The sequence below is a fragment of the Drosophila sechellia genome, chromosome 2R (genome assembly GCF_004382195.2).
Source record: "Drosophila sechellia strain sech25 chromosome 2R, ASM438219v1, whole genome shotgun sequence".
Taxonomy (NCBI): domain Eukaryota; kingdom Metazoa; phylum Arthropoda; class Insecta; order Diptera; family Drosophilidae; genus Drosophila; species Drosophila sechellia.
The window spans coordinates 8,664,981-8,684,755 of NC_045950.1; the positions used below are offsets into that span (position 1 = coordinate 8,664,981).

A 19,775-nucleotide genomic window follows, 5' to 3' on the forward strand; every position below is an offset into this window, starting at 1 on the left:
TATACAATTTTATGTTATTAAGAATACGCTCTTATTAAATAAAGTATTATTTGGAACAGACCAAGTCAATTTACGTGAGCAACCTTATATTTATATTTATGTACATAATTTATTCGACGTCCATTCCTTCGTGCGAACTCCAGGGATAAGAGCAATATATACAAATAGATCTGCCATCGAAAAGAGGGGTGCCCAATTCAGCGATCATTATTCAAAAAGTAAACCTTTACAAAGTTTACTGTCGCTTTTTTATAGAGCTGTATTTCTAGACTTGCACTATTTATTCCAAAACTGCTCGCTTTTATTTATACTCAAACTATAACGACCCTATGAAAAAAACTAGCTTATAATTAAACAAATATTTATTACTATCGAGTTTACGTAGTGACGAATCGGACACCCTCCGAGACGTCCGATAATAGCCAATGAAAAATGTAATTATTCAGGAAAATGCGTTGATACTCAATTCGAAATATGCTTACAAAGCATAATGAAATGTTAATGAATCATTTTATATATAAAACTTTTTTCTTTATTTTTCTAAATTTATCAAAATATTGATTTGTCCATCCAAGCGTAAGAATTTAATATTATTTTTATATCAGAACATAAGTATGTTGCGCAACACTTTATTATCTGTGGTAACCAGAAAAGATTTTTTAAATTAACAACAGCCCAAGTATTATAATACATTATAATATTAATACTACAAATAATTTTGTCCTTCCACAAAAGCTCTCATATTATGTATGTATGTACATAATTACTAGATACCTTAAAATACAATGGCTCTAATCAGCCAATAAGATAAAATACACCAACATTTTATGCGTGTTTTTGTTTTATTTATGTATCAGTAGTGTACACAATCATGTTTAGTTTAAAGAGTCAGGTCCAAGACTAAGTCGATTTGTTTGTGAATTGAATTGGTGGAAAACGGTATTTGGGCGGTTGCATTGCGAATTGATCTATAGCTTTGTACATTATGTTAGTAACCAACTCAATTAACACAATAACATGGGTTAGAGCCAAATTTTTGGGTCAAGTGTTGGTTGATTAAATTACTTAAATATATATATATATATATATATATATATATATATATATATATATATATATATACATATATATATATATTTCTATATACACGCCTCGGGGCACTTTGGGAAGTCGGGATCTGTTGCGTGAGTATTTGGTTTGGAGCTCTACTCTCCCATGTAAACAAAATCGTCGTCCTGGACGTCATCGTTTTGGCGCACAGCCATGGCAGTTTCCACTAGATAATAGAGACACTTGTACTTGCCACGCTCATCTGGACCTAAACGAGATTATAAAATAATTAAAAAGGCAATAAAAAAAATGAATAAAAATAGGTATAAGTTACCCTGCGATATAGCAGATAATTGACTCTGGCCAGCTTCTGCTTCAGCGCCAGTGAACACCTCGTCCGCCTGCAGATTGTCACCGATGTCCTGTTGATTGGAGCTGGTAGAATCGATTGTCTGGATTTCCGAGGTCTGTATTTTATTCAGCTCGCTTTCGTAGTCTGTAAAGTGTTGATTTTCTTTAGGAATAAAAGAATTGGATAATACCAAAGAAATCGGGCTCTATGTTTGCAAACTTCACTCACCGTCACGCTTCGCAGTCTGCTGATTGCGATTCCAGAAGACGGTATTCTGACCAGATTCCTTCGAACCAGAGATACCTGGATTATTGCCAGCCAAAGTGCTGACTTCCTCAGTACCAAATACAGTTCTGGAATTGCAAAGGCCAAGATTACAATATTATCTCAATACATCCACATAGCTACTTACTTTATCACGCTCTGCCAATCGTGGGAGGTCTCGAAGCGTACTTCCTCCTCGCTGTTCGGCCCACAGGACTCGTATCCTTGGGCACTCTCTTCGCCTTCGGACCTAGGGGGAAAAGAAAATTCTTAGTACCGTCAGTCGCACTTGACTAAGATTTAAGGCTCTGTATCAGTCAATGGGAGCAGAAGCTGTACCTAGGAGTAGCCACGATTCCGCCGTATGAATCCTTATGGCAGTACATGGATTCTTGCATATTCCCAGTCTTAGGCTTGACTTGCTTGGCATTCTCCCTAGGATTCTTTGCAGCAATCGTCCGCGTTCTTACGCGCTTCGGAGGTCTTTGCTTTTCTTCGTCATCGAACTCTGGCGGCAGCTGGCCAAAAAGGCTGTATGGCAGTACGGATGTGGCAGAATTGGAGCTAGAGTTCGACCCACCAGCACCACCTGAGCCAGCCGAACCCCCCATGGCGGCAGCCTTGCGCATCTGATAGTTTTGAATTTTATCGATCATGGTTGCTTGCAGCGAGGAGTGAAGACTTTGAAAGCCCATCGGGTTGTTTGCAATGGCCTGCTGCCAGCTTGGATAGAAGATAGAAGTGACTAACACTAGGGAAGCAGGTTATAGAGACTGGTAGTTACCTGTAGATGACACTGTCCTCGTACTCCGGCTCTATCTTGACCATTTGTCCATTGGGGCCCTGCACATACTGCTCAAAGTTGGTCAGCACATTGGCGATGCCCTCGTGAATCTCACCAGCGCCATCCCCCTCCTCTGTGGCGCCAACGACCTGGAGACAAGCAATTTAGTAACTTCAGGCGTAAAATTATTGACAAAAAGGTAACACACCACTTCGGAAGCGGAACCTCCGTGTGCGGGATTCGGCCCAGTCAACGCACTTGATCCCGAACAGTTGGGGGTAACCTTTTTGCCACGTCGCGATATGGTGAAGTGCATGGGATCGTTGCCCTCACGTCTAATCATCTCGGGTAGAATGCGGCGACGTGCATTGATGAACCAGTTGCACACTTGAAGAACCGTCAGATTGGCCTCCTGGGACAGGGTGAACTTCTCCGCATCGCTCGGATAGGCGTTATAGCGGTGCTCATAAAGCCAACGCTTCAAAATCTTTACAGAGGACTTGGGCAGATTTCCGCGACGTTTGCGCAGCGACCCATTAATGTCGATGTGATGCTCACTGTCCACCATCATGTCGCGGTAGTTTTGCACCTGATTGGCGCCCTGTTCGGTGCTCTGATCATTACCCACGACGGCTTGAAGGGAATCCTGGTCCAAACTCGAGTCCAAGTGGAAACGGCCACGTCCTGCAGATGACATGGCAAAAAAAAACCGGCCATAACAAGACGGAACTCGATCGGGATGTAGGAAACTCACCATTGTTCTCCAACAGGCTGGCCTGGACTTGAGCCTCGTGCATCATGTCCTGGATATTCTGCCGTACATGGCGATCCAGGACCATATTGACCTCTTCTTGTTCCGGCGATATCATTGCAGCTAAGGCTTAAGCTTCAGAAAACAGAAAATTCATTAGAACACAAGCATTAACGGTTTGAAAATATTGAAAGGAAAAGAACAGTAACTTTAATTACAATTTTTGCAAACAGAGAAAATTGTCACTTTTTAGTTTTTTTTAGGTGTTGTCACCACAGACTTTGAGATTCAACTAACTTTTCCCGAGGGCAGGCAAGTCATTCAGACACCATAGTCATGGCCAACTAGGCTTCAAAAACAAATTTCAATCGATTTTTATAAATTGTTCTTTCCAATCGGTTGCTGGTATCGATCAATTTCCCAGGTATTATCCATGAAACGAACGTTTTAAAGGTATTAAGTAAAGGAGAATTTTATAAATATTTAAAATTAATTAAGTTAGGGCCAACTATCGATAACTATCGCACAAACATCGCATTGCCACACCAGAGACCATGAATATTTTGACAAATTCACTGCGCGCCCAAATAACGGACGTCTAGAAATCTATTATTTAACTTATCCAAAATTTATATAAAAATATTGATGCGTAAGTAAAGTTTAGACAAGTGCATTTATTTGGTCAAATGTAATATCATTTTGATTTCAGAAGATTTGTATGTTGGAGGTGCGATCGTCACTTGTTATTCCCGTTACCTGTAGAGAAAGAGGGTATACTAGATTCGTTGAAAAGTATGTAACAGGCAGAAGGAAGCGCTTCCGACCATATAGAAAATATATATTTTTGAACAGAATCAATATCCGAGTCGACCTTACCCTATCCGTCTGGGCAGACAGGACCGTACGGACGTCGAGATCTCAGGAAATATAAAAGCTTTAACTAAAGCTAAAAAACTGCAGAGATTAAGCATACAGAGACATACACTCAGCACTAGTTTGTTGACCTATTTTGTCACGCACAAACCGCACAAAACTGCCGCGCCCACACTTTTGAAAAATGTTTAGATTTTTCTTCGTTTTATTCCCCAATATACCCCAGTGATTAAATTTCGTGTTCGCATTTCCACTGGATGAGTACCGGGTATCTGATAGCATTCTCTTTTTTTTTTGTATAATAGCTGTATAGTTAAAAACCGAATCAGTTTATTTTTGCGCCACTCTTCTTCTGTGCTAACCAAAAAAGATTAGAAGTCCTGCGATTTTTTAAATTAACAAAAGCCTATTTAATTACTTAGTAAGAAACCCCAAAGTATTCCAATACATTTATTATAATAACAAATAATTTTGTCCTTCTACAAACGATCTCATTTTATGTATGTATGTACATAATTACTAGATTACTAATCAGCCAATTAGATAAAATACACCAACATTTTATGGCAATGTGTATTACAAATGCGTTTTTGTTTTATTTAAGTATCAGTAGTGTACACGATCATGTTTAGTTTAAAAGAGTCAGGTCCAAAACGAAGTCGATTTGTTTGTGAATTGAATTGGTGGAAAACGGTATTTGGGCGGTTGCATTGCGAATTGATCTATAGCTTTGTACATTATGTTAGTAACCTACTTAATTAACACAATAACATGGGTTAGGCCCAAATTTTTGGGTCAAGTGCTGGTTGATTAAATTACTTAAATATATATACATATATATATATATATATATATATATTTATATATATTTCTATATACACGCCTCGGGGCACTTTGGGAAGTCGGGATCTGTTGCGTGGGTATTTGGTTTGGAGCTCTAGTCTCCCATGTAAACAAAATCGTCGTCCTGGACGTCATCGTTTTGGCGCACAGCCATGGCAGTTTCCACTAGATAATAGAGACACTTGTACTTGCCACGCACTTCTGCACTGGTGCCTAAACGAGATTATTCAATAAAAAGTTGATTAAAAAAAGGTATAAGTTACCCTGCGATATAGCAGATAATTGACTCTGGCCAGCTTCTGCTTCAGCGCCAGTGAACACCTCGTCCGCCTGCAGATTGTCACCGATGTCCTGTTGATTGGAGCTGGTAGAATCGATTGTCTGGATTTCCGAGGTCTGTATTTTATTCAGCTCGCTTTCGTAGTCTGTAAAGTGTTGATTTTCTTTAGGAATAAAAGAATTGGATATTACCAAAGAAATCGGGCTCTATGTTTGCAAACTTCACTCACCGTCACGCTTCGCAGTCTGCTGATTGCGATTCCAGAAGACGGTATTCTGACCAGATTCCTTCGAACCAGAGATACCTGGATTATTGCCAGCCAAAGTGCTGACTTCCTCAGTACCAAATACAGTTCTGGAATTGCAAAGGCCAAGATTACAATATTATCTCAATACATCCACATAGCTACTTACTTTATCACGCTCTGCCAATCATGGGAGGTCTCGAAGCGTACTTCCTCCTCGCTGTTCGGCCCACAGGACTCGTATCCTTGGGCACTCTCTTCGCCTTCGGACCTAGGGGGAAAAGAAAATTCTTAGTACCGTCAGTCGCACTTGACTAAGATTTAAGGCTCTGTATCAGTCAATGGGAGCAGAAGCTGTACCTAGGAGTAGCCACGATTCCGCCGTATGAATCCTTATGGCAGTACATGGATTCTTGCATATTCCCAGTCTTAGGCTTGACTTGCTTGGCATTCTCCCTAGGATTCTTTGCAGCAATCGTCCGCGTTCTTACGCGCTTCGGAGGTCTTTGCTTTTCTTCGTCATCGAACTCTGGCGGCAGCTGGCCAAAAAGGCTGTATGGCAGTACGGATGTGGCAGAATTGGAGCTAGAGTTCGACCCACCAGCACCACCTGAGCCAGCCGAACCCCCCATGGCGGCAGCCTTGCGCATCTGATAGTTTTGAATTTTATCGATCATGGTTGCTTGCAGCGAGGAGTGAAGACTTTGAAAGCCCATCGGGTTGTTTGCAATGGCCTGCTGCCAGCTTGGAAGAGGAAATGGAGTTTGGACGTAGGTGGGATAGGAGATAGAAGTGACTAACACTAGGGAAGCAGGACACAGAGACTGGTAATTACCTGTAGATGACACTGTCCTCGTACTCCGGCTCCATCTTGACCATTTGTCCATTGGGTCCCTGCACATACTGCTCAAAGTTGGTCAGCACATTGGCGATGCCCTCGTGAATCTCACCAGCGCCATCCACCTCCTCTGTGGCGCCAACGACCTGGAGTCAAGCAATTTAGTAACTTCAGGCGTAAAATGATTGACGAGAAGATAACACACCACTTCGGAGGCGGGACTTCCGTGTGCGGGATTCGGCCCAGTCAACGCACTTGATCCCGAACAGTTGGGGGTAACCTTTTTTCCACGTCTCGATATGGTGAAGTGCATGGGATCGTTGCCCTCACGTCTGATCATCTCGGGTAGAATGCGGCGACGTGCATTGATGAACCAGTTGCACACTTGAAGAACCGTCAGATTGGCCTCCTGGGACAGGGTGAACTTCTCCGCATCGCTCGGATAGGCGTTATAGCGGTGCTCATAAAGCCAACGCTTCAAAATCTTTACAGAGGACTTGGGCAGATTTCCGCGACGTTTGCGCAGCGACCCATTAATGTCGATGTGGTGCTCACTGTCCACCATCATGTCGTGGTAGTTTTGCACCTGGTTGGAGCCCTGTTCGGTGCTATGATCCTCCTCGACGATGACGTCGGCCATGGAATCGTCGGCGTGAAGGGAATCCGGGCCCAAACTCGAGTCCGAATGGAAACGACCACGTCCTGCAGATGACATGGAAAAAACAGGCATGAACAAGTCGGAACTCGACCGGGATATAAGAAACTTACCCTCGTTCTCCAACAGGCTGGCCTGGACTTGAGCCTCGTGCATCATGTCCTGGATATTCTGCCGTACATGGCGATCCAGGACCATATTGACCTCTTCTTGTTCCGGCGATATCATTGCAGCTAAGGCTTAAGCTTCAGAAAACAGAAAATTCATTAGAACACAAGCAGAAACGGTGTGAAAATATTGAAAGGAAAGAACAGTAACTTTAATTACAATTTTTGCAAACAGAGAAAATTATCACTTTTTAGCTTCCTTAGGTGTTGTCATCACAGACTTTGAGATTCAACTAACTTTTTCCGAGGGCAGGCGTCATTCAGACACCAAAGTCATGGCCAACTGGGATTCAAATACGAATTTCAAATCGATTTTTGATTTCTTTCCAATCGGTATACTTGTTAAATCGATTAATTTCCAAGGTATTATGCATGAAACGAAAGCATCCTTACTTTAGAATTAAGTAAAGGAGAATTTTAAAAATATTTAAAATAAATTAAGTTGGGGCCAACTATCGATAACTATCGCACTCGCACACGAGAGACCATGACATATAACATGTCAAATTGACACTTTAACCAAAATATTTTGACAAATTCACTGCGCGCCCAAATAACGGGCGTCTTGAGCTCCCAGGGATTTACCTGCGATGCCCGAATAGGGGCCACTATTATTTAATTGGACTAAACACTGGATTTCCCAGTGTTACAGCCCGGCCCCGGTTACTGCCCTCTGCAAACTGTGGTGACGGGGCAGTCGTCAGAACCTTATGATTGCGGCCATTTAGACGGACACTCTTCGCGGACTACGTAGATTTAGTTAGGAACGTTGGAGGAAACAATTTTTCACTGCCTTTAAAGCGCTTTATTCCTTTTTCTTGCTGCGTGCCAAACAACAACAAATTAGTGGCGAAAAAAATCCGATAACCGCTAACGTGCGATAAATCATGGATGGGGGTCCACTGGAGTTAGTTCAGTTGGCAGGTTCAGTTGAAATTTGAAGAGTGGCGCCAAGAATAAATACATCAAGTTTTGTTAAGTACACTGGGTTTAACAATTATAAACATACACTTTGCCATGCATATCCCTCACTATTTATCTCTAGGCAGGAAATGAAATCTACATTTAAAATAAACAAGTTATATTTATCATATATTTAGAATGTACATAATTTAAATATAACAAATTAATGCTTTTGTTTATAAGAATTCAACCATTCAAGCCTAAGATTTACATTTTAAATGTTTTTTTTTCGATAACTATATAAATTATCGATATGTATAGACGTTACTGCCCAAACCTATCGGCGACTGAAAAGGTTTGTTTTGTTGCAAGTTTATAAACAAACAATGGAATGCGTGCTGGACGAGGAGCTGCTTGCCAATATTAAATATAGCGACCAGGAGGAAGAAGACGAGGATGGTGAAAGGATGGAGGTGGAGGAGCAGCTGCCGCCGGTCGATTCCACAGTTCTAAGTGCCTCCTTTAACGGAGATGACTCCGATCCGCTACAGGAAGCAGCCTGCAATTTTCCCTGGATTTTCGAGGACAGCGATATGCTGATGAACGAGGACCAACTGGCTGACGTGGTGCTGAAGAAGGAGGATAGCGCCAGGCCAGCTGCCCCGAAGCGAGGACGTGGTCGTCCACCTAATAATACCGGAAACTACACATCTCCATGTGGGCAGCTATGGAGCGTGACCAGGAGCCCAGATATTTCTGCAGATGATCTACCCCTTTTAGGTCAACAGGCCTGTGGCAAAGGACCCGCCCGAACAGTGTCCAATGCAGTGGAAGCGTGGATGCTGCTCTTCGATGATGAAATGCTGCGGTCTCTACTTCGCCATATCAATGAACAGATGCGTAAGAGAAGAACTGCCACAAGTGTCCAGAGACCCCTAGACGTTGTGGAGCTGCGGGCATTCTTGGGTCTAAGCTACCTTTGTGGAGTGTTCCGAAATGCCAGGCACAATGGGCCATTGGATGAGCTGTGGACCCTGGAGCTGGGCAATGCAATATTCCGAGCATCAATGTCGCTCGCTCGATTCGAAAGCATTTCTGAGTGTCTGGCGGGAAATTTCGGCTGGTCCGAGGGCCAAAAGCTCTGGCAGCGCCTTATAATCAACTGCAGATCCTACTACGGCTGCAGCAGTTGGTTGGCCGTGGATGAGACATTCTGCGCGGTGGCCAAGTCACGGATGACCCTCTGCTGTGATGCCAGGACACTGTATATGGCCAATGCAGTGGTAAGCAGAAACCAGAGATGTCCGGACAAGGATGTAGAACAACTGATCTGCGATTTCAAGACCACGGGAAGAAATGTAACGCTGGGATCACGGTATCTAAGCTTGACGCAGTGCGAACAGTTGGCGCAGCGGCAAATAAGCTCGTTGGGTAAGCTGGAGGCCAATTCGCCACATTGGCCGCGACAGTGGCCCACAGAATCATCCTTGTTTGGTGGCAGCTCAAAGCTCATTCCGCTCGATGGCTATGCGGTGTTCTGCTGCGGTCTTAGCTCCCAAGTGGATGCAGTCAAGGCATATGAGCAAACCTCAGAGGCCTGTCAGCAGTTTCACGAACTCTCCCAGCGCTTCAGCACAACCCACGCAACGCCCGCACCCTTGAGAAAGCAGATCAATCCTTTTCTGCAACTACTTCACTTTGTGCTCAATGCGGCTGCCGTGAATGCATGGATCCTGTTACGACTTTCGCCCAAAGGCGATGACGCTATGGATCAGCGCGACTTCCAGAGACAGTTGGGACTCTTTCTCACACAGCAGAGATTACAGCGACGCCTTCAGCGAAGATCCACCAGCACTTCGCTCGTGATGCGACTGCAGATCTGCGAAATCCTGGGCCAATCCAGTCAGCGCCTGCTCAGTGAGGCGACCGGCGAGGCGAAACTAACACACAGCGTAGGCGTGCTAACACCCGACAAGATGAGCCTGCCCTTGGGCATTAATTTGGCTAGTCGGTATGGAGAAAAGCATCGCAGGTGCAAGCCCTGCGCTCGAAACAAGCGTGGCACCAAATCCCGGACGCGGTGCCAACAGTGCTTGCAACATCGATGCGGCAACCACTTGATATCCCGCTGCTACGAATGCGTGGGCATTTTGCATGGCCAACTGCCCGAGGGCAACATGGTGGATGAAGGGGCCACCTGAAGATGGATATTAAATAACATTTATTGAAGAGACGCTACATTCCTTGTGGGGGCCTAAATGGGGATGCTTGCAATATTGCTCAATGGTGCAAACACTTGTGCTATAACTACAATGACAACGGCTTAACGATGGAAACTGGGGACTAGAACTTGTACTGGAAGGACTTGGGTGCCTTGTACTTGCTGGCCATTCCCGAAGAGTCCACAGGATCGCTCTGGTCGAGGAACAGACTGAGGAACTGTTCGTTCTGCAGCTCATTTAGCGGCATCTCTAGTTCACTGCAGGATTTGACAATCTCAGCGCAGGCTCGCAGATCCTTGCGCATATCTAAAACGAAACGGTTAGTTACACAATATTCGGTGGTGTTGCACAGACTCACATTGATAGTTGAAGAGCAAGCTGAGACAGCTGGAGCAGGCCGAACGCTGCTGGTGCTGCAAGAACGCCTCGATTAGACGATGCACCGCATCAACATTATTGCGGGCCAGGAATGAAGAGCACAAAGAACTGGCTCTGCAAGGAAGGTTACATTTGTATTCAAATTTCGGGTTTCAAAGAAATTAAAGCGGCTTACCTCCTCTCCACTAGCTCTTGCAGCTCCTTGTAGTGCTCGAACAGTTCCGAAGCCGACTTTTGATCGCAAAACCAATCGCTAGCGAAGCATTGCTTCCACACACAGGCCACCACAAAGATGTCCTTGTGCTCGCGGTGAATGGCACGCGCTACCTCCAGTAGCGACACTAGCACCGCCTCACTCTTCTGGGCCAGAGTCTCCTCGGAAATGGTGCGGAATGCGGTGCGCGCCATCCGTCTGCCCTCCTCCGAAGTCATGCTTACCCCGTATCCGCGATGTAGCGTCATTAGGGCCACGTCGGCGTTACCATTGTTCCACAGGGCGATGGCGCGGAAGGGCGCCAGATCCGCGTAGGTCTGTGAGAAGGGGTGCTCCAGCTGCCGACAGGTCTCCGCCAGTGCCTCCAACTGCTGGAGCTTGCGCTGCGCGCTCAGATACTTTAGACAGGACACGAAGACCTCGTTGGAGGGCAACAGGTTGCAGCGGATGCACTGACGGATTAGGTAGAGAAAGTCCAGCTTGTTCTTGATCTCCAACGTGGCCATCAGCAGGTTGTCCAGCTGCGCCTGCGACAGGGATCTGATATCCAGTCCCAGTTGGGGGGAGCGCAGCGCCTTCAGATCACTCATCATGCCCTTGGACATAAGACCCACGTTCTGGCTAAAGCTGGTGGACGTATTAACAGCCTTTCCCTGCGTTCCCACATTGCAATTGGCGTCCGTCTCCAGATTTCCGGACGTTGGCCGCTTTATCAGACTGTCGCGCAGCTCCTCCCACTTCTGGGTCTTTCTGGTTACCAAGTCGTTGGTGAAACAGTCCATGGGATCGAGCTGTGTGGACTTGGTTCGTTGCCGCTGCGTTCCCGGCCACAAGAAGGCCGAGATGTAGTTTTGGAAACGCTGCAGGCCCTTGGGTGAACCGGGTGCTCCGGCCACCGTGGTGGTGCCGCTGCTGGTCAATCGCGTCAGCATGGCCATGACTTGTGGTCACCTCCGCGTCCTCCGCTCTTCTAGACACGCCTCCTTTGCCTCGCTTTTGTGTCGGATTGTATAAGTTGTGTATATTTTTTGTTTTCAACAGTGTTACCGTCGCTGATCCGTGTGAAAATGCCATCGAGGAATACCATTATTACGAATTCTAACTATTTTTCACTGAAATAAACTCACATACTTTGTTTCACAAATTATTATTAATGGAATGCTGCATATATTTACAAACTTAATTTTAAGTAGAGTCATTTAAAAATCCTTAAATTTGTATGTAAATTTAAAGTTTTCCCTAGGTGGCAGCCTCTGTTGCCTATAGTTGGCAACGCGAACGCGAGTTCACTCAATTTAACAGTCCGACAACGCTTCCAGTTAGCCAAAAATTGATTTCATTTCCGAGAAAACTTGAAAACGCAAATGAAATGGCAGGCGATTTTCCTCCTTCAGTCATCCGTATTTGGATGGACAAGCTGAAAAAGGGCGTTGGGCTGCCGGCGACAGTTCTGGAGCGTTCCCTGCTCAATTTAATGAGTGCAGGTGAGTGAACTATTGAATGTCCAATCCATAACGTTTGTCTCAACATCTTAAAATCCATCTTCAGAGTCAGCCAGTTTGTCGGTGAAAAATGCCACGGAGCAAGGCATACTGGTGGCCAGAGCAGGCGGCGGACGGTCCAAGCGTCTGACCCTCGCCTTTTGTCAAAAAGTGACCCGGCTGCCCTACTCACCAAATGATCCGTTTTGCTTCGAGTGCCATTTGCCCGGAGTCGTTAAGAAATGCATATCCTGCGTTCGCTCCTTCCACGAGAAATGCCAGCGACAGGACCCGGAGAAGCCCAATTATTCAGTGCCCTCGGACAAGGGTCAACCTTACCAGTTCCCCGTCAACGAATCGGACGATGAGCCCCTGAACAACACTCAGAACTTGGAGATCCCCCAAACGCCGAGGCCCCTGCTCGATCATAATAGCAACATCGATCAGACTTTGCTAGCCACTACGGATTTCCTGAAGCACGAGAATTTCGAGTGGGACGACGACGTCTTCTTTGTGTGCGAACAAAAGGGCGCGCGCCAACGAAAGCTGCCCAGGATCAAGGACGAGCTACAGAGCAGCTTGGATAGCGATGAGGGCAGCGATCTGGAGCGCTGCACCCACTGCCGCTTGCTCGCCCTGGCCGCTCTCCACAACCCACCGCAACTCGACAAGCAGGAGCTGGGCTGCCTATTGAAGTACTCCTGGGACCAGCATCACTCCTGGATCTCTATGGATGTGGCCAAGTACATGGCCAAGAACTGGAACGAACGCGACAAGGCGCTGGTTAAGCGGGTCCTCTTCAAGACAAAGATTTTGGGTCTGCGCGACATCGAGCAAAACATAGCGGCGGAGAAGTATACGTACCTAACAGAATTCCTAATGGATCTGCTCGATCTGCAGCACAACATGGCCATGTTCTTTGGGCGGAAGAGCGTTGAGTACAATGCCACCAAGTGGCTGATGAGAGATGTGACGCACGACATCCGAGAAATCCGTCGTTGCCCCGACTGCTTCAGATATTCCAACGAGGCCAGCCTGTCGGATCTCTGGTTCGCCAAGCCATGTCTTCAGCGGCACGAGTTGGTATTTGCCAAGCAGGTGGGCTCACCACCGTGGCCTGCAAAGGTGCGTACGATATTATCATTACTATGTATTATATCTACATAAATATAATTTCTTTACCAGGTGATGAGCGTCTCCAAGCGTCAGCCCATCAAGTACGATGTCCGCTTCTTCGGTGGCACTCATTCCCGGGCCCTCATCTCAGAACGTGATATTACTCCCATCGAGTCGGACATTCAATCGTATATCAAACCACGGAACTCCCGAGCTCTGAGCGCTGCGATAAGAGAACTGCAGTGTCACATGATGTTGTCCCACTATTCCGCCTCGCTATTTGGCTTCCATGCAGATCCCACCGTTGCCGAGAACCTCATTAAGGTGGCTCTATCCCACTGCACGGAGTCAACGGAAACGAGTGCGTCCGGCAAACGAGGACGCCCTCCGACTCCAGCCACTCCCGGCGTTGCAAGGAGGCGACGGCTCAATAACACCACTTCAAATACCGCATCGCCGGTGCCCATTCGTGGGATTCCTGACTCCGTAGCATATGATAGTCTAACCGCCGAAGTACAGCAGGCGAATAACGATCTCCTAAAGTGCCGGATAGAGCTCTCGGCCACGCAAAAGAAGCTGGCTGAAGTGAAAAGGAAGCAGTGGTGCTACCATTGCCTGGATGAGGCCGTTTTTAACTGCTGCTTCACTGCGTCCTACTGCAGCGTAGAATGCCAGCGACGTGATAAGAGACGCCACCAAGCATCCTGCCAAGTTACTCATTAGATTAAGACTGCAGACGAAAATGGAAACTATGTCCACAGTGATAACATCTCGTTTCCTACCATCCTTTTGTATCAAATGTATCCGTTCTTAAGATATATTATTTTCAGAAGATAAAGAATGTTAAACTTGTATTAATGAAAAATATTATTTAGTCATTTAAAAATGGCGCCTTTTACGTTCTTATGATGGGCAGCACTGTTTCCGCCAGGTGGCGCCACTTAATCATATTAATCCATATTCCTATTAAGTTTATAAAAAAAAACAGAAAAAAAAGTACAATATTTGAAAGTGGGCGTGGAACTTACTTATAATTGTTATTTACATTATAAAAACTTGTTCCTACCAAAAAATATATAAATATGGGAAATTATGGGAATGGTTATTATTTTTTGCGAGCTGTATTCATAATAACAAACACGAATTAATGTTCAGCATGTTAAATGCCATTTGCACAATATTTTCGTTGCATAATTAAAAAATTACCATTAAAACACATTGAACACTTTCATGACAGTTCTTTTCTCGATAAGAATCGATTTTGAATAGTATCTCTTTAAATTCATGGTTTTTAATTGCTCTAATTTGGAATGGTTTTATTCGATTCATCAATATTTTAACCATGTTCAAGCTCTATTGTATCTATTTTATAATTTATCTATTTAAAAAAGTGCGGAGAAAACAAAGACAGAAGAGGCGAATAACATAAGTGAATAGTTAAGTTTATACCTTAAAAAGGATATAAAAAAGCAAATGAAAAGTATCATTATTTTAAAAAGAATTGAACGCCTTTTTACTGTGTATAACTAAAAGGATATAATGGCAATCAAGCTGAAATTGTGCGTTGCTTTTCAGTTGATTTGTATATATTATCTCACAGAGGTAACGAATTGTTATTACTGAAATGCATATTTCAAAAGCTTCTTTTAGGTTTATTCCCTGGTGGAATTTTCAAACGTACAGTGCGAGTATCTTGATAAAGACTTTGCCCTATTTGAATATTGCTATCTGAAATCTGTGAACCGATCTTATAAATATGTTTCCCTCAAAGTTAAACTACTAAAGCTACCCATAACCAAAACTAAGGTATAATTTAGTAAACTTATATATTTATACTTAAGCGAATAAAACAAGTTATTGTTTTTTTAATTCAGGTGCAATTTGGTCTCTATAAACGCTTGCATGGCTATAAGCCTTTTCTCTACAATATGACTCTTGACGCGTGCAGATTTCTAAAATCCGGAAATCCAAATCCGATTGCTTTGTATTTTTACAATCTCTTCAAAGATTTTTCCAACATAAACCACACCTGTCCCTATAACGTTAGTATACCAGAAGTCGTTAAATTAAATATTCATATTACATTCATTTCAGCATGATATTGTGCTGGATAAGATGTCGTATCATAGTATAAATTATAAGCTCACCAAAATTCTACCCTTTCCGGAGGGAAATTATAAGCTTGAAGTGCATTGGATAGCGACATTGATCGAGCTATAACTACGTTCTATTTGGATTTTCTTGATAAGAAAAGGCTATCAAAATTTAATTATTAAGACTCCAAAAAATAAAGTAGTTTACAAGACGAGCTTAAAGAAGAATGTAAATGTATAACAATCTTTGTAAAACTGTTAAATTATTAAGCAACAGGAAAAATAAGAGAAAACACTAGAGTCGAGCCAGTCGACTAACACATACCCTTTACTCAGCTAGCGGAAGTGCGAACGAGAGTGCGAAAGTGGGAGAAGCACTACACTACACTACTACACTGAAAAAACATTTAAAAATTTGACAAAAGGTGTGGGTTTTAGTTTGTATGTGGGCGTGGCGACGACATTTGGAAACAAACTCTCTTTTTACCCGTTACATACTTTGCATCGAATCTAGTATACCCTTTAACTCTACGAGTAACGGGTATAACTACGTAATGTTCATGCTACCATTATGGACAATTACGCTCTGGCAAACGTGTTAATGCCGGCAAACGAAGCTGCAGACAGGCAAAAAGTTCAGCCGAAAGGTCAAATCGAATTTGCGGTCCGCTTAAAAGGGTTCAATGCATATCACGAGTGCAGGCGAGCATGTGAATGCATCGGATACGAGGCGGTTTGCCTTATGAATGCCGTTGAACGGCTATCCCAAGATAATTGATTTATGCCGGGTTCACGAGACGCTTTTGGGAGGCCAATCCCGCAATGGAAATGGCCACAAGCGTTGGCACCTTGCGCTGCCACAGATAGAAATACATGGCTGTAATAAATATTTCACTTAGTGGCGGCTAGCTAGCATCAACACACAATTTCGGTACTCGGTACTTGGTGTTCTGCTACCCAAAATCGGAAGTCACGTTTAAGCGTTTTCGCTACAAGTTTCACACGGCGGATGATTGATGAGCCAGGTATTACTTGTGTACATATGTATGTATCTATGTGAGCACGGAATCTATGGTCATTAGGGTTTCCTGGTGTCTATCTTTTCTTTTTGGCTCGCTTTAATGCACTTTCGCCCTCGAAATAGTAGATCTTTCCTGGGAACATTTCACCCTGTCACTTAATTAAGCCAATAGTTGAGTCCACAACATTCTCTTCCATTTCGCTTTTCATTTCGAGCAAGTCATTGCTGTTTGCTGGCCAAATATTTATTCAACATTTTTGGCCTGTGGCTGAGATGCGAAACTCTTGCGTTTCGCAATCAAAATCTGTGTCAATATTTGTGCGAAAAATTTGACAAAGTAAAGCTGACACATTCCAGTGGCAATTAGGAATAATATTCTCTCGATTTGCTGAAAATAAACTTGGCTTTTTCTTTTCTCGGCTGTCGTTTCCAATTGTGTTTTAATTATGTGCAAACTGCAGCGGAGTTTTCCGGAAAATGCTGGGGAGCCTATTAAAATCTCTAGGACATGACGACGGCATATTTTTCATCAGCTCGTAATCAAATTAGTCGCCTGCTAATTTTAACTGCACTAATTTGTCTGCGTCACGAAGGGAGTTCTTCCTTTTCCGCAAAAGTGAAGTTCTTGCTGCCTATCTCCCACCTGCCAGCTTGTCAAAAGGAACAGGACTCCAAGGAGTTTTGTGACAGGCTGAAGGATTTATTGGCCCGAAGTTGCCTGCCTGCCTAAAATCGCCCAAAAAGTGCAGGATCCTCTTAATTAATTTCCTCGCGACAGGCGGGGATTTACAGCAAAAACGTGTGATGAGATATTTCGGGAAAGTGGGGAAAACTTTAATGGTTAAGTGCTTAAAGTACATCTGTTTAAGTCCGGAAAATTTAAAGCTGAATTGTATTTTCTTTAATATTTTCTTTATTAATAATTTATTTAGATACATATGCATTTTTTCTATAAGCTGTTTCGAAAAGGCTTTTTTCTTAGTTTTTCCCTGCTTTTTTGGCCAGCTGCTGCCAATTTGAAGTTGCACTGCATCCGCTCCTTTTGATCCTTAGCCTTGCCTTGAACTTGACTGACCATTTCCAAGGATACAGTTTCCTGGCCAGACTTCCACCCAACCTGCCACATCAGCAACAGCTGCTTGGATTTAATTTGGAAAAGGGGGATCCAGGATCCTACAACCCAGACAGGCCATGAAATGCATTTTCTGCCGCCAACATGTTGAAAATGCTGTCGCTTGTACAATTTTTGGCATGCGACAAATATTTCCCACCAAAAGGGGAGCCAGAACTTTAATTTATGGCAACCGACAAGGGCAACTGCACGCCCCAACGACATCAATGAGCAATGAGCAGCATGCAACATGCAGCATGCAGCACACAAGATACAAAACAGCACAAAACGGGCAGATTTGCATTTTAGCAGCCTAGCCAGCCAAATGCAAGTTAATGAGTCTATTATGGGCGCCCAGGAGACGGATGGATGCCCATTGAGAGTTGGGATGAAATTTGTGGGGTCGTGTATTTAAGATGTGTCACTTAGCCACTCGGGAATTAAGTCACAAATCTGGCAAAGTGTCGGGAATTATGCTGATTTTATGTTTCCTTTTCCCAAATATGCGTCATTTGGAATTGGTAGGGGGGTACGGTCTTACATAATCGTATCGAACTTTGAAATGACTCGCAATTCGGGTGAGTGGCCGCACATTGCCCCACCCAAAGGCCCAAACTTTTGATCCGCCATCAGTGAGTCAGCCTGGCGACCCTGTTAAGTCATTTCCTTTTGTTCTTTAAGCCAATTTCGCGGAATCCAACACTCAAGTGTCATTGGCCAAAAGTTTTGTGGTCATAAACCCAAGTTGCAAGTTTAGGTCAAAGCTATAAAGAATATTTGGGCAAAAAATTGTGTTAAGGGAAAATATTTGCCATTCAATCTTATTTATAAATTTGACTCCAGTTCAAAATTCCAAATTATTATGTTACGCATTTATGAACCATACGCCTTTTGAAATTGACTTTTAAAAGCTAACTTATCTTTGCACTGTCAAGAAACTGAAATGTTAAACTATTTCCATTTCCTGTTTTTCCCCCACACATGCAACTGCAACTTCAGCTTTCGAATTTCTTTTAAAACCAATTATCAAATCATGTCGCTGCCGGCTGACAAACTCATTTATTTTGCTCCCTGCACTCAAAACTGAGACAGCCCCACATATATCATACTTGCACTTGGTGGGGATCTGGACTTGGATCTCTTTATGCCACTGGAAGTCCCCCAATCCCACTCAAAAAACCCCCTCTTTTTAAAAGCAACCTAATTTCGCTTTCGTTTCCACTTATGCATTTCCACCTCACACGAAATATTTGTTTTCCTTGGGAAAACTTCGATTGCCTTTTCCACAGATCCCTAACTCATGACCACAATTTACAACCACGACCAAGACCGAGACCCAGATCCACATCAAAACATCGAAGAAAAAGTGTCAAACTGTCAGCAGTTCCCAAAATTAGCATAATTCAGTATCCATTGACTCGATTTCAGGTTCACGAAGATATTTCCAATTAATTTTAATGTGTGACAATTATATTGTTGTTTTTTGGGATTTCCACGCGTTGCATATCAATTAGTTATTCTTACCAGAAAGTTTCTAAGAAAAAGAATAAGTTGTTCATGTTGCAGAAATAATGATTGATAGAATGATTTTTTAGATTTTAAATTTTTTAGATATATTCATGTTATTATTTTGGGTTGCTTTAACAGAAAAATACTTAAGTTTATCACTTATTTATAATGTAATTTTGCTTTTGGCACTGTTTTTAAATTACCATTAAACGCAAACGTTTTTATAAGAACTCCATTTAAAGTTCTTATAAATTTTTGGTCATAGCTCGTTTTTTCTGTTTTTCTAAATACTCCAAGCCTTTCGTAGAAGGGTATAATAGATTCGTGGCATCTTAGGATAGGATAATAATTACAATTACAATGAATGCAATCTCGATAAGAGTTTTTTCCTATTTCTTGTTTACATACCTTGATCTTCCCTGCACCCTTTTTAGCTAATTAAGGGGTATCTGATAGTCGAAGCACCCAATCCAAGCGTTCTCTCTAGTTTTTCACAATCAATTGATTATTTTTCTGTAATCCCCACTACTTTTTTGTTGTATTTTCTCGGCAATTCGTTGGCGCTCAAAATACATCAGCATAAATCATCAGCGAATCTCTGGCAAGCGCAACAAAAAAATGGTACA

General features: G+C 43.4%; 6 protein-coding genes across 13 annotated transcripts; 3 read left to right on the forward strand and 3 right to left on the reverse strand.

Annotated features, from left to right (window-relative positions):
• Nucleotides 1–1,119: 1,119 nt before the first annotated feature.
• LOC6608859 lies at nt 1,120–3,503 on the reverse strand. 4 transcript variants are annotated; one of them, XM_032716322.1, is made up of 9 exons: nt 3,420–3,503; nt 3,205–3,336; nt 2,659–3,134; nt 2,451–2,599; nt 2,006–2,389; nt 1,815–1,916; nt 1,631–1,755; nt 1,385–1,546; nt 1,120–1,318 (listed from the first exon to the last, which is right to left on the reverse strand). In XM_032716322.1, exons 2-9 carry the CDS (start codon nt 3,317–3,319, stop codon nt 1,206–1,208), a joined length of 1,626 nt encoding a protein of 541 aa, XP_032572213.1. In that variant the 5' UTR covers nt 3,320–3,336; nt 3,420–3,503; the 3' UTR covers nt 1,120–1,205. The 4 variants fall into 4 exon arrangements, with proteins under 4 accessions (XP_032572213.1, XP_002033573.2, XP_032572214.1 ...); XM_032716321.1 differs by having other exon boundaries at nt 1,206–1,318; nt 1,385–1,564; XM_002033537.2 differs by lacking the exon at nt 3,420–3,503 and having other exon boundaries at nt 1,121–1,318; nt 1,385–1,564; nt 3,205–3,319.
• Nucleotides 3,504–4,633: 1,130 nt separating this feature from the next.
• Nucleotides 4,634–7,964, reverse strand: LOC6608860. 5 transcript variants are annotated; one of them, XM_032715973.1, is made up of 10 exons: nt 7,687–7,964; nt 7,340–7,493; nt 7,048–7,179; nt 6,485–6,981; nt 6,277–6,425; nt 5,802–6,185; nt 5,611–5,712; nt 5,427–5,551; nt 5,181–5,360; nt 5,012–5,130 (listed from the first exon to the last, which is right to left on the reverse strand). In XM_032715973.1, exons 3-10 carry the CDS (start codon nt 7,160–7,162, stop codon nt 5,012–5,014), a joined length of 1,671 nt encoding a protein of 556 aa, XP_032571864.1. In that variant the 5' UTR covers nt 7,163–7,179; nt 7,340–7,493; nt 7,687–7,964. The 5 variants fall into 5 exon arrangements, with proteins under 5 accessions (XP_032571866.1, XP_032571863.1, XP_032571867.1 ...); XM_032715975.1 differs by lacking the exon at nt 7,340–7,493 and having other exon boundaries at nt 4,634–5,130; nt 5,181–5,342; XM_032715972.1 differs by lacking the exon at nt 7,340–7,493 and having other exon boundaries at nt 4,634–5,130; nt 7,687–7,963.
• A 372-nt stretch (nt 7,965–8,336) lies between these two features.
• Nucleotides 8,337–10,233, forward strand: LOC6608861. The gene has a single exon (XM_002033539.2). It carries the CDS (start codon nt 8,391–8,393, stop codon nt 10,203–10,205), a length of 1,815 nt encoding a protein of 604 aa, XP_002033575.1. The 5' UTR covers nt 8,337–8,390; the 3' UTR covers nt 10,206–10,233.
• LOC6608862 lies at nt 10,209–11,863 on the reverse strand. The gene is made up of 3 exons (XM_002033540.2): nt 10,780–11,863; nt 10,585–10,718; nt 10,209–10,532 (listed from the first exon to the last, which is right to left on the reverse strand). The coding sequence occupies exons 1-3, from the start codon at nt 11,754–11,756 to the stop codon at nt 10,348–10,350; spliced, it is 1,296 nt and encodes a 431-aa protein (XP_002033576.1). The 5' UTR covers nt 11,757–11,863; the 3' UTR covers nt 10,209–10,347.
• Nucleotides 11,864–12,090: 227 nt separating this feature from the next.
• On the forward strand, nt 12,091–14,269 carry LOC6608863. Its single transcript, XM_002033541.2, has 3 exons — nt 12,091–12,302; nt 12,367–13,424; nt 13,485–14,269. The coding sequence occupies exons 1-3, from the start codon at nt 12,188–12,190 to the stop codon at nt 14,136–14,138; spliced, it is 1,827 nt and encodes a 608-aa protein (XP_002033577.1). The 5' UTR covers nt 12,091–12,187; the 3' UTR covers nt 14,139–14,269.
• A 118-nt stretch (nt 14,270–14,387) lies between these two features.
• LOC116800542 lies at nt 14,388–15,635 on the forward strand. Its single transcript, XM_032716060.1, has 4 exons — nt 14,388–15,017; nt 15,066–15,221; nt 15,290–15,457; nt 15,510–15,635. Exons 1-4 carry the CDS (start codon nt 14,955–14,957, stop codon nt 15,633–15,635), a joined length of 513 nt encoding a protein of 170 aa, XP_032571951.1. The 5' UTR covers nt 14,388–14,954.
• The last annotated feature ends 4,140 nt before the right edge of the window (nt 15,636–19,775 follow it).

Coding starts and splice junctions, on each gene's coding strand:
- LOC6608860 (XM_032715972.1), bottom strand. CDS start 7,162: ATGATATCGCCGGAACAAGAAGAGGTCAATATGGTCCTGGATCGCCAT. Junction 6,982..7,047: donor CAGCCTGTTGGAGAACGAGG/GTAAGTTTCTTA, acceptor TGTCATCTGCAG/GACGTGGTCGTTTCCATTCG. Junction 5,552..5,610: donor GATTGGCAGAGCGTGATAAA/GTAAGTAGCTAT, acceptor TTGCAATTCCAG/AACTGTATTTGGTACTGAGG.
- LOC6608861 (XM_002033539.2), top strand. CDS start 8,391: ATGGAATGCGTGCTGGACGAGGAGCTGCTTGCCAATATTAAATATAGC.
- LOC6608859 (XM_002033537.2), bottom strand. CDS start 3,319: ATGATATCGCCGGAACAAGAAGAGGTCAATATGGTCCTGGATCGCCAT. Junction 2,390..2,450: donor GAGGACAGTGTCATCTACAG/GTAACTACCAGT, acceptor CTTCTATCCAAG/CTGGCAGCAGGCCATTGCAA. Junction 1,917..2,005: donor GGAATCGTGGCTACTCCTAG/GTACAGCTTCTG, acceptor TTTTCCCCCTAG/GTCCGAAGGCGAAGAGAGTG.
- LOC6608863 (XM_002033541.2), top strand. CDS start 12,188: ATGGCAGGCGATTTTCCTCCTTCAGTCATCCGTATTTGGATGGACAAG. Junction 12,303..12,366: donor GCTCAATTTAATGAGTGCAG/GTGAGTGAACTA, acceptor ATCCATCTTCAG/AGTCAGCCAGTTTGTCGGTG. Junction 13,425..13,484: donor CACCACCGTGGCCTGCAAAG/GTGCGTACGATA, acceptor TTTCTTTACCAG/GTGATGAGCGTCTCCAAGCG.
- LOC6608862 (XM_002033540.2), bottom strand. CDS start 11,756: ATGGCCATGCTGACGCGATTGACCAGCAGCGGCACCACCACGGTGGCC. Junction 10,719..10,779: donor CAAGAGCTAGTGGAGAGGAG/GTAAGCCGCTTT, acceptor CCTTCCTTGCAG/AGCCAGTTCTTTGTGCTCTT. Junction 10,533..10,584: donor CTTGCTCTTCAACTATCAAT/GTGAGTCTGTGC, acceptor GTTTCGTTTTAG/ATATGCGCAAGGATCTGCGA.
- LOC116800542 (XM_032716060.1), top strand. CDS start 14,955: ATGGCAATCAAGCTGAAATTGTGCGTTGCTTTTCAGTTGATTTGTATA. Junction 15,018..15,065: donor GTATATATTATCTCACAGAG/GTAACGAATTGT, acceptor AGCTTCTTTTAG/GTTTATTCCCTGGTGGAATT. Junction 15,458..15,509: donor ACCACACCTGTCCCTATAAC/GTTAGTATACCA, acceptor CATTCATTTCAG/CATGATATTGTGCTGGATAA.